Source organism: Aquila chrysaetos, chromosome 5 (assembly GCF_900496995.4).
Source record: "Aquila chrysaetos chrysaetos chromosome 5, bAquChr1.4, whole genome shotgun sequence".
In the NCBI taxonomy this organism is placed as follows: Eukaryota; Metazoa; Chordata; class Aves; order Accipitriformes; family Accipitridae; genus Aquila; species Aquila chrysaetos.
The window spans coordinates 53244033-53256512 of NC_044008.1; the positions used below are offsets into that span (position 1 = coordinate 53244033).

General features: G+C 46.7%; 1 protein-coding gene across 3 annotated transcripts in view; it reads left to right on the forward strand.

The window, feature by feature from the left end:
• NTRK3 (neurotrophic receptor tyrosine kinase 3) overlaps positions 1-12480 on the forward strand; it is a 233712-nt gene that overhangs the window by 62373 nt on the left and 158859 nt on the right. For all 3 annotated transcript variants that reach the window (XM_030014712.2, XM_030014713.1, XM_030014714.2), the window contains exons 5-10: positions 581-738; positions 3022-3164; positions 3780-3921; positions 6145-6441; positions 9895-9918; positions 10760-10830. In XM_030014712.2, coding sequence (XP_029870572.1) covers positions 581-738; positions 3022-3164; positions 3780-3921; positions 6145-6441; positions 9895-9918; positions 10760-10830 — 835 coding nt within the window. The remainder of the gene's footprint in view (positions 1-580; positions 739-3021; positions 3165-3779; positions 3922-6144; positions 6442-9894; positions 9919-10759; positions 10831-12480) is intronic.

The window sequence follows — 12480 nt, forward strand, 5'->3', positions numbered from 1 at the left end:
AATGCATGATACCCTGCACATTAGCTTGTGTCCAGGGTCACCAGGAGGCTGTGTTCATACAAGGTACTCGTGAGAAGAGCTGCCAGCTTCACTGGGCACTTGTGGGGGCTGGTGGTGTGCTTTGCCCAGCAGGGTCTTGGACCCCCACTGAAATGGGCTTTGAAGATGTGAATCAATATTTTAGGGCAGTGCGGAGCTGCCTGCTCCTTTGCTGAGGGATAAATATTTTGGGTGTCTGGATGACTGTGGGACCGAGCTGCAGATGTGCAGATCTTGTGGTGAAAGCTGTTGCGTGCATCCATGTGCTGCCCTGGGAGATGTAAAACCTTGTGTGTGTGTGTGAAGGAGACTGTGTGAATGTGTGGATGTGTAACCTCTGGCTCTCTGGAGGCGGAAGAGACATGAATAACGAGTGCCAGAAGATCCCAGGCAGATAACACAGAGGAGATTCTCTCTTAGCGCTGAAGGGCCCCTTGCATCTGCACGGTGGCTGTCCTCCTCAGGGAGCCTGGAGCCAGGCGATGGTCCTGCTCCTCCTTCCCCACCCCACCATCCTTTCTCATGCTCTCTCTGCCCGTAGGAGACTAGAGAGGAACCTTTTTAACTGCAGCTGCGACATCCGCTGGATCCAGCTCTGGCAGGAGAAGGGCGAGGCGAACCTGCAGTACCAGGAGCTCTACTGCATGAACATGGACGCAGCCATCATCCCTTTGCAGGAGATGAACATCACCCAGTGCGGTAAGGACTCCTGGGGCTGGGCACGAGGGAGGCCAGGAGGGTGCTGGGAGGGAGTCCTGTCCTATCTGGTTCAACCATTTGCTTGGGGAACCTGGTGTAGCAGAATCCCACCATGTGGTCAAGAATGAGATGATTGAAGCTGATCGGAGTAGTTTATGGATTAAAAATAGAGTATCTGGGTAAATGTGGGGCTGCTGTTTCTGTATGTGTAAAGGTATTGGGTGATTTGGGGCTGTTGTTGGGTGATTGTCATGCTGTTGCTTGACAAAGTGTCTGTGATGAGTCTATGTGATGTCTTGAAAAGAGATATGTTTCATGTTGCTCTTCCTCTGTCTAATAAATCCTAGAAACAGCATATTGTTAAAAGACATTGCTACTGTATCTTTCGTAATTACTCTTAGGAAATACATGTCTCTATTCATTTTCTTTTGTTTTATTTTTTCAATTGAAAGCCCATATCTGTAGGGAAGAGGCAGGAGTGACTTTATATCTCTTTCTGCTTCCTGCTGATGTTTAAAAGAGTCCAGTGGCCCCAGGAGCAACATGAGGCATGTTCAATAGTTATCCCATTTTCCTTCACCTTGTTCACACATCAGCTGCCTGTTCGGTGTCAGTTTTTGTTCTACTGTTGCCATTACTGGCAAGCATCCCTTGCAGAGTAAGGGGAAGGAGGTGTACCCTCAGCAGAACAATTAAACTGTCTATATGCAAGCAGCTGTCAAACTCATGGGCTTAAAAAAGGAGGAAAACCAGAGGTTTTCTTTTTCTGATGATTGTCCTCTGTTCTAGGAATTCAGGTTTGTTTCTTGTAGCAGTAGTAGACAAACAGCATGCACATTTGGATTTGCATGACTTCCCCCCCCGCCAAGTTCACGATGTCCCTTTATTAAGCTCTGGAAATTGGCCAAAGCGTGCCTGCACGTGGATGAACAAAAAAGATTTGAGAGAGTGCTGTAATTTCCTCCCCACATGGGAAGAATAATCTGCAAGGATTAGTGGGGAAAAAAAAGAAATCCTTAGGCATCAGGGACAGGGAGCAGAGGTGACTCCCATCAATGGTGGTATTAGACTCTAGGGGACAGCAGGGTACTGATTTGGGAACACGAATGTGCTGGTGTGCAGGGTGAGCACCTCCTCTGGCCTGGAAGGGCAGGGAGCCACATTGATCTGCTTTCCTCCAGAGGAGAGTCTTTCTGTTCAAGCATTAAGATGACTCAAGGGATGTTGTAACAACACCCCATTTGTCTTTGTCCTCTGGTGCTGAGGACTGGCGTGACTTGGTGTGGCCATGCTTGATACTACCTCAACCTGGAGAGACCATATGTGTCCCTCCCATGTCCCTCTCGACTGATTCCTGCCACCTATGCAGCTTTGCCAGGCCTTGACCACTGCCTCCTTTCTTCTGGCATCCCACAAATCAGTACAATGTTGCTTCCCTCTTGGTGTCATTCCTTGATGGCAATGACAGGAGGTGTATCCCCATCCGTGGCTCTGGGTTGGCGTGATGATGCTGCTGCCCTATGATGGCAGGGGACCGCTGGTCAGTTCCCCCCTGCCCTGCCTACCCCGTTTGACTCTACGAACAGCCCAGAAAGCCTCCCCTATGCAAGAAGGCTGTTTGCCCTTCCTCTTGCAACCAGCGTTGTTTTGTTTTATGTTGCAAGGATATTTGGCGCCTGTGGCTGCAAGTAAGGAAGTGGTGTAAATCAGAGCCACCATAAATCAGTGAATCGCTCTGCCACCACCAAGGAAGAACAAGGGCACCTTTTATTAGGAGAGCTGCAGTTAATATGAGGACACATCCTTGGTCATCTTCTCTTGATTGTTATAAATTAGAGGGACATTTTCCTCAGCTGGAGTGCTAGGTGCTCTGTGCCTTCTCCCTGGAGGTGGAAACACTTTGGATCCTCTCCCAGCACACACAGCTTTCCCATCCCAGGTGACGGCTCTCAAGAGCAGCTTCTGTGGGAGTAGAAGAGATGGGGTTGGGGGTTGTGCGAAGGGAAGCACAGCCAGAGCTGGACACCAGCTTTTGGATTTAAGTGTGATGGGAGGGTCTGTTCAGCTGGCACATCTCCAGTGTCTACATTTTCCCCTATCTCCAATACCCCTCCTTCACTTGGTAAGGCGAGGCCATGCTGTTGCCTCCTGCTACTTATCCCAGGGTGCTGGAGGCTGATTTGGGAAACAGCTTGGTGGGATCTGGGTCCACACATGTGTCCTGTGGCTGGCTGTAGCAAACGCTGCTCCACACCTGAGCGCTTTGGTGTATGGCTCTCCTAGACCTCCCTGAGATCAGTGTGAGCCATGTGAACCTGACGGTGCGAGAAGGGGAGAACGCCGTCATCACCTGCAATGGCTCAGGCTCGCCGCTGCCCGATGTCGACTGGACGGTGGCTGATCTCCACTCCATCAACACACACCAGGTAGGGGCCACAGCACCTCAGTGCTGCCTGCACCTGATGTGGCAAGGGCAAGACAGCTGCCGTGTGTTCCCCAGGTCTGTGCACGCAGGGCAGAGGGTCAGGTAGATGGTGGAAACTGCTATGAGAAATGTGAAATGGTTGTATCCAAAGGAAAATTGAGGCCGTACCCTATCCACATGAGAACCTGGCAACTACCTGAAAGCAGCAAACCCTTCCCTCTGTATGGCTGGAAACTGAAGATGAGATAGCTTCATATCTCAGTGCTCCCTAATTGAATTAACTCATGTCTCCTCTGATGAAACTACCCGTTTACAGGGGTGTCTGCAATAACTGTAGCTGAAATAGGCAGCTAAACAAGCTTTTTTAGAGGAAAGCCATGTTTATGAGTGCTACAATGCTGTGGGTCTCCCCCTTCCAGTAATTCCTCTTACAAGAAGTGGTTTCCTCAATTAAGTGAGGAAACACCTCCCTGCACCCAGGTCCTAGCTGTCCTTGGATTTTAGGGACCTTCTCACATCTTATGTGGAAAGTGTGATCCTCATCTGGCCACAGTAGCGGGGAGGAGAGGAGCCACCAGACACTGATTTCTGTCTGTATTTCTCTCTGGGATTTTAGACCAACCTCAACTGGACCAATGTTCATGCCATCAATTTGACCTTGGTGAATGTCACCAGTGAGGACAACGGGTTCCTGCTTACCTGCATTGCCGAGAACGTGGTGGGGATGAGCAATGCCAGTGTGCTGCTCACTGTCTACTGTAAGTAGCAGTGGAGAGACCTTGACAATATAGAGGCTGGAGGGCTGCCCTGGGAACCATTTGAATGCATGACCACTTGCTACCTGTGACATACTGGTTTTGTGCATGAGGATTAGGAGCTGAGCACAGGGAGGAGGAGGTGCATCCTTGCACAGTTCTCTCTTAAGCATCAGTATTTTTGCTTTCCTGATGTTTCCATTAGTGTAGAAATGAGCACTGGAGTAGGGGAGGAGCAGCAGTGCCACACTGGTGGTGGACATCTCTCCAACCATCTCTTCAAAGATCCAGCAGAGTAAGGAAAAGCTGTAAAGGCACTAAAACTCTGTTTACAAACACAGAGTTGCTTGCCCTGATGCTTTGTGAGAGGTTAAATGTCACCCTTGTTAAAGCCAGTGTAAATCTTGCCTCTGATATCAGGGATGCTAGTGCTTCCTCCCAGATCTGTTCCTACAAAGTTAAACTGCAAATGCCATGTAAACATGCACGTGTCAAATTTCAACAGTTCACTTTTAGCTGCAAGTAGCTAAACTTTCTTTGTGCTTTCTAATATAACTTAACACAAACCTGACCTTAAGAGGAAGTTTACACAGCTTTGTGCTCTCAAGCAGCTGAGATTTACTATATGTTGCTGTGTCTGTAATATTTGCCCTTACTCTGTAGTTTGAAAATCTGTCTCCCACCCCCAACCTTGCCAGGTAGAGCAGAGACCTATGCATGATTCTGGCTAGTCTTGGTGAACTCATGCATATTGCATGTCCAGTGCAGTGCAGAACCCTTGGGGTCCTGTAGACAAAGCAGTCACAAGGGATAGGAAAAAGAAGAGCAGATGCTTTACTACTTTCATCTTCTTCCCAGTAAGTACTATTGATGGATTGAAGAATAGAGGTAATCAAAGCTCAGATCAGCTCAGAGGTGATTGGTCAGCAGGCAGGTGTTTTTTGCACTGCATTTTAGCATCTTTTCATCCACACCTTAAACAGCACCATGCCAATGCCTATTTTCACCCATGAAATCCTCTAAGCTGCTGACAGTTTCTGCTACCCCTGCTTTTATTGCCCAGTCCCATCACTCAGGCTGTAATTGCACGCTGAAAAGATCTGGGTTTGTGTGTGTAGGTGGCTGCCTGTTTTGAATCCTCCTTGCCAGGAAGATGTGAACAAGCCACATGCGGATCTAGGCTTGCAAGTGAAAGGAGGTGGCTGGGACACGGCTGTGTGGTTCAGGGTAACTGGTGCTGGCGGGAGAATGTCGCTCAGCTCCAACCAGCTCTGCACCTTTTTCTCTTCTACTACCTTCACTGCCTGAAAAATTCACTGTCTTTTTTCCAAAAGATGGGCCAAAGCTGGTGGATTTTTTTTTGTTCCTTGTGGATGCCCCATGGATTGTCTTTGCAGTTGGATGGTACCAGAAAAAGGAGAGTTCTAGGGAAGACCTTCATCTTTTTGTGTCCTTTGTCTTTGCACAAAACTCTATTCTTCTAGTTCAGACCTTGCCAGCCTTGGGGTTTGGGACCTTACATGTAGGTGTTGTAAATGGGGTTTCAGAAGCGATGGCAGAGCAACATTTGAATTCTTGGGGTGTCCCAGCGGGAAGACAATGCATATGCAATAAATTGCATGTGGAGTCTCTGCTTTTCTTTTCCCTCTCCCACTCTACTCCCCTTAATTAAAACACCCCTGGAGGGTGTTCGGCGGGTGAGCAGTCCTTTGGGATATTCAGGCAGTCAAAACCCCCAAGGACAGGCAGTCGCTGAGGGATGTTTGCTTCCACAGCTATGCAATCCAAAATTGCTCAGTGTGACTGGAGAGCTCCCACGGGCACCTTGCGCACATGTAATGTAACAGTGCTACGTCGCGGTGTCCTCCTTAACGGGGACGGGCAGCCTCCCCGTGATCCCTTGAGGGAAGGAGAGCAGCAGTTAGTGTGTGGACTGGGCAACTCTAAGCTTAATTGTTTCTGGGCTGGTGAAAGGACCATCCCTGTTGGTAATTTGTACCCCTGTTGAGAAGCCGAAGAGAGCTGGCTGTGGTTCAGATCCTCCTTCTGGGGAGTGTGGAGTGGTTCTTGTGACTTAGCGCTGCTTATTTGCAGAAACCCATGGGAAAAATAGAAGGAACAAGGGATTTTGGAGGTTGCGTTTTCAATAATCTTAATTTCCATGGTGCACGGAGACATGATGTGGGTGGAGGTGTGCTGTGAGCCTGCCGTGTTTTTCTCTGCTAGATCCCCCTCGCATCCTAACTCTGGAGGAGCCTGTGCTACACCTGGAGCACTGCATTGCATTTGCAGTGCACGGGAACCCAGCTCCCACCCTTCACTGGCTGCACAATGGCCAAGTCCTCCGGGAGACAGAGATCATCCACATGGAGTTTTACCAACAAGGGGAAGTATCTGAGGGCTGCCTGCTCTTCAACAAACCCACTCACTACAATAATGGCAACTACACGATTGTGGCCACCAACCAGCTGGGCTCAGCCAACCAAACCATCAAAGGACACTTCCTTGAAAAACCCTTTCCAGGTAGGATATCAGTTTATCTCACTTGGGTTGCTTGCAATCCAAAGGTCTTACTATGGTCCCACCAGTAATTCTTGCACCTAGACAAGGCCTTGGCAACCCAAGCTGGCCTTTGTCTGAGCAGCAGGTTGGAAGAGGTGACCTCTGGAGAGGCCTCTTCTGACCAGTATCATTCTCCTACTCAAGTGTGCTTTGGTGTCATAACAACTCTTTAATGCAGAGAGACACACTAACTGGTTTAGATATTTTTTTTTTTTTGTGTAGCATATTGCAGTGTATTTCTTTAGGGATTTCAGTGGGAATGGGATGTAAGTTTTTGGTCAATTATTTTGGATCTCCTCTGGGGTCCCCCAAAGAGGTTGCCTGATTTTTTTTTTTGAGAGAAAGTATTCTTCTATATGTTTGCTAGTTATAAGCTAAAGAATGGAAAGCCCTTTGAAGTGATGCAGCTCTTCCCTTTTTCTTCTAGCATGCATTTGCAAAATGATTAAAGCTGGATGCAGCAGTGTCAGGATTGTTTTCCTTCTGAATATAACATGCAATTCCAGAATGGCAGGTCTACAAAAGATGCGACGGCTCAATTAGTCGCTTTGCATCAGTTTGTTGGGACTTCTTAACTGATTGTTTGGAATTCCCTGTTGTACTCCGTAGTGATTCAGGGCTTAACTGCAAAAAAAAAAAAACCAAAAAAAAAAACATCTGAGGACATGAAGATGCAGCTCTGGGGAGTGCAGTAGAGACTTTTTCAGTGACCTGTCTGCTCTATAGGAGTGTGGAGGGTCTTGGTCTGCTCTCTGGCATTGAAACACCACGCTGGCCATCATGGAGTTAAGATCTGTGCATGCCGCTGCCTTCAGGAATGATGCCATGAGAAAGTGGCAGCTCTAAATTGGCCCCTGCAGCCCAAGAAAATCCAGCAAAATAGGGCGTTCACTAAATATAGAAAAATACCAACAGTACTCTCATTTATTATTTATATCACACCATATATGCACACAGAGTTTTCCCGCAGGTCAAATATCGTAAATGTAACCCCAAATCTCTGCCTTGAAGATCTGATATGGATGGGAATGGAAAATTTGTATTCTGGCTTCAAGGATGATGCCCTGTTTGGCTATCTGACCTATTTATGTTTCCTTCTGTCAGGGCAGAAGAGCAGCTTATCAAATGTAGGTGGGTGAGGAGAGGCGCACAGGTTTGCAGTCTCAGCTCTGTCAGGTCCCACCTTTGTGACTCAATTTCCCCATCTGTGAAATGGGGACAGCTCTTAAGTAGGTGCCGGACCTCCAGAAAAGGGGGCAGATCTGTTCGGGAGAGCTGATTTTGGAAATGGATCTGAGCCGTGCTGTGATGTGGGAAGACATGTTGATGTTTGAAGAGCCTCTTGTGTCAGAGGCTCTGGGAGAATGGGATTGTGTGAAATATATGCAAAATATTGCTCTTGTGAATGCATCTTCACCCATGTCTTGTGTGTGTTGTTGGTGTGGAGTATTTACCGACCCTGAACCATCTCTCAGCAGGAACTGAACCATTTCTTTTATTTCTTCTGATCCAAAGTCCCAAGCTGTTCCTCACCCTGGCAGACCCTGTCAGCCCAATGCAGGATGTAATTTACTTTCCTTGAAGTTCGTTGTTCTGTCCACTGCCACAGCTGACGTTAACACTCAATGCAGCTGACGTTTATAATTTCCCATTTGAAGGTAGATTCCTCCAAAAAATGCCACAAATTGAAGGGTCCCCATTGTGGTTCATTCAAGAAGCTTATTGCCTATAGCTATTCACACATGCAAGGGTTTTGCTGTCACTATGCAGGATGAGATTATTAGTCTTTATTAATTAATGAAAGTGTAGTGCCTGGAAGACTTCCTATCAGCATAGAGAAGGACCTGTGACCATGTTTTTTTAGAAACCCCTGGTCTGCAACCTTTCATTGGTGCTGTGCCAGATTGTGCTTCCCAGGTTGAGAGGAGAAAGGTACTGTTAGAAGCTGGGTGGGAGCTGGGACATGTGCCCCATGCTATATCCTGCTTCTCTGTGATGTTGTGGCTCTAGGAGCCAGGGCAGTGGCTCCCAGGACAGATTTGTGTTACATCCTAACAAAAATCTCATCGTGTGTTGACACTGACATCTCTACCACAGGCTACCATCTCCTTATTTAATCCACAAAGGCTAATGTACCTATCTCTCCCATGAAGAGTGTTCAGTTCTTTGGGAACTTCTCACAAAACTCAAGTTGGCTGAAATTTCTTGGCTATGTTTTATACTTTGAAAATAGGGTTTAGTGGGAAAAACTTTTTGTGGGTTTCTGTTGTATTTGCTTGGTCCAGCAGAGAAAAATGGAAAGGGGAAAATGTAGAAGCAGCATGAGTTTTATGACTAGCCTCTGTCTGCTTTAATAGGAAAAAAAAAGTCTCCAAATGAAATATTTCTTTCTCTTTTTTTCTTTTTTCCCTCCCCTCTTGCTAGAAAAAGCCAAGGAAAGTTACTCTTCTGCTTGACTTGAAACAAATATTTTTTCAGGTTTTTTTCCCCTGGTTTGGAAAGCTGTGTTTGTCACCTGGGGGTTGTTTTACACTTCCCTTCCAAACCTCACCTGTACTTCAGTGTGAACATTTCAGCGTCCTTCCAGAAGCCCTCTGCCAGCAAAGCTGTGTAAACTCCAGTTAATATTGGGCTCAATTTCTTACATGGGCGAGTGAATTGAAAGCTGATGTTATTCTCATGCTATGTAAACTGAGTGTCACCGAGAGCTTTAGACCTCATCGTCTGGGGCCTCAGCCGCCTTCGGAGCTGAAGGAGCTTTGCTGAATAGACTGCAGCAGTCAAGAGGCTGACAGCACGGACTGGCATGGCTGTCTCAGGCAAGAGGCAGCTCTAGGACAGCCACAGCCTCCATGTCCAGTTCAGATGCTATTAGCTTTTATGAGTGGCTCATGAAAAGTTGGTCAGAGGAGGTCTCCTCTAACCCGCTGCCCCAAGCTGGGCTCATCTTCCTGGGAGCTGGTCCTCATCCTCGGAGGACTTTGTCCTTGGGTGAACCCTGCCATGCAAGGCAAAATCTGCTTCTCTCCCCTCCACCTCCATCCTGCTGAGCCCCGTGTGTCCGTCGAGCTTTGCTCGCCTGCTGAAAGCAGGATTGTTTAATGACCGTTCAAAAGTTTGGTTAGCGTGCTGCTAATTGTTCTCCATTTTGGCCTTGCAGTAGCATCCCTCCCCTCCTGTTTCACCCAAGGTCCTGCACAGTTACCCCTGTGCTCTCCATTGTGACCTCCAGCATGTCCTGCTGGCACATGCACTGCAATTTCCAGTTACAGTTGCCCAACAAGACAAATATGAAAAGTTGGTTTCCTGCGCTGTTTGGGGTGGTGGAGTGTGTTTGAGGTGGGTTGGGAATGAGACCACTCTCCCTTTGCTGTATTGCTAACTGTGTTGCTTCTCTCTTTGTACTTTCCACAGAGAGTACGGACAACTTTGTCTCAAGTAAGTGTCTCCTTGCCCTTTGCATACTGTGGGTGTTTTGTTGTTGTGGTTCCCCCTGCCCTTCTGTGACTTACATGCTCCTGGAGGAAAAATCAGGAAGCCAAAAGCAAGTTGGTGAAGGTTGCACAAAGCCCTGGCTTCCCCATGCATAAGCAAAATGGCTGGGGAGCTTTTGATCAGCTGGGTAATCTCTAGAGCCCAGGAGATGCTCACTTCCCTTTAGTGATGTACTGAAGAAGGTCCTTTAGTGGAAATGATGGTCGGTTGTGGTGTAGCAGAAGGCATCTTAACTAGGTGCAGGCTGGCCAGTCCCCAAAGCAGTTGTGTGTCATGGCCCATTTACAACATGCTTTCTAGTGTGGGTGGGGGTGAGAAGCAGGACTCAACTTCTGTAGTGTTTCCTCAACAGATTCTTCCCTTCCTCCTCTCTGTCCCTCCCTGCTCCCCTCCAAAAAACGTCTAAGTAACTGTTCCTTTGGATCAAGTTCTGCTGGAGTTAGTCTTGTGTTTTAACCCTACTTAGCCCAGTAGATTTCAGAAAACTCTAGGAGATGGCTCAGCAGTGGAGGCTACTCGCCCTGGAACACCAGGCAACCAAATGTTTCTCATTTATAAGGTTGGAGTGACATCAGTGTTGTCCTGGTCTGTGTTTTCTCTGCTGATGTGCACAGGGAACTCTCTGATGGTTGATTTTGGTGCCTTCTGAAATAGAGAGTTGCAGCCTCTGTTAGGGGTGAACTGGATCTTTTTAGGTCAGGCACTGCCATTGGGGATGTGCAGGTGCCTTGGAAGTCCCATGGGAGCCATGTCGAATATTCTGTCTTTGGTGTTTTGGTTTCAGTTGGTGATTATGAAGTGAGTCCCACCCCACCCATCACTGTGACCCACAAACCAGAGGAGGACACTTTTGGGGTAAGTCCTTTCCTCTTCTCTACAGAACTGTTTTGCATGCATTTCTTGTTATTGATGACTCAGTATTTACATTCTGGTGCTGTTTTGAGATGTTTGCAAGGAAAATCTCTTCCTTTATGACTCAAGACAGCAATCAGAAGGATTTTGTGGCTTGTGTCAGGCAAGTAAAATACTGACACGTACCATCTGAACCTCTTGGGTCTGCAGTGTGGAACCAGGGAGCTCTTTGAAAATAAGGCATCCTGTGAAGTTGCTGCTGGCAGGGTCAGAAATTCTCACTCTAAAAAAGTAGCACCCAGAGAACAAACAAACAGGCAATTGTGTGTTTCATACTATTATTGAGCTGTTAAGTTTAGCCCTGTGAGGGACTTGGATTTAGCTTGGTTCAATTTTGTCAATGCCAGTTTGCCCTCCCTCCTGCTCTGCAGGGTGTGCCAAAAAAGAAAAAGGAAAGAAAGCCTACGGCTTATCAGGTCTCAGCATTGTCTGTCTTCTGCAGAATCCAGGTAGAAAAAGAAAAAAAAAAATTATGTATAAGTATTGGGGAAGAAAGTTAGCATGTTACACAATTGCTCTAATTCTGTGAAAGTGTTAAGATCTTGAAACCCACCAGATGTTAACAGAATGAACAAAACTCAATCCACCTTGGTTTCAGTTTTTAGCAAACTGAAAAGCTCCTATAACTGAAGCGAAAGCTTTGAATGGTGAGACTGGAGTAATAATGTGCACTGATTATTAAATATAAAGCACGGAAAACAAGCTGGGCGATGAAAATACAGTGTGGTAAAATAAAAAATTTAAAAATATTGTAGCTAATGTATTAAGGGCAGGGAAAAGGGTTGTGAAATGAAATTACTTTTTCTTGGTTAAATGACGTGTTTTCTATTATAGCAGAATACAGTTTTGTAAAAGGAAGTGAAGTCTAAATGCATCACAAGACCCAGTACAGGAGAACAATTGGGCAAATGCCAAAGAAATTGTTGTTTACATCAATGCAATAAAAATATCTTGAGCAAAGACTTGAAGGAATAAATATTCATAAATATTAAAATAAGCCTGGGACTGTAAACCCTTTAGGGCAAGGAGGTTTTCTTTCCTCTGGTTTTACACCGACACAGGGGAACAACAGTTCCAGTGAAGGACTTTGGATGCTGTTGTAGTATAAATATTTACTACTAAAAATTACAATAAATAGGGAACCATTAGAGGCTTTAGGAAAACCAAATGTTTTTTGGGAAAAAAACCCAGTTCTGCTTAATTTCTTCTGTTTTCCTTTTGTGGTGTGTTATTTTCCCCTCATTCTTTGTCCTGAGGGATGTTTGGATGGAGACAGAGTTGCTCTTTCTAAAGAATTTTCTGCTGCTCCTGTGTGTTCCTAGCTCAGGTTAGTATAGCTTTAGTGTTGTGATGTCATGGCAAAGTGGTGATGTTGGAAGTGGAGGCTCACGATGTGGTGCAGTGAAGGGAGATCCCAGGCATTGGAGCAGAGGTCCTCCTTCCCTGCAGATAAATGGAGTGAGAAGCTGGGGAGAACTGGTGCCAGAACAGCAATTATTGATAGGGAGATCCCAGACCTCCCAGTCCTGCAAACAGCCTGTGATACTTCCAAGCTGTGCCAGGGCCCTTTGCTTTAGCTTGTGTTTTCCTCCA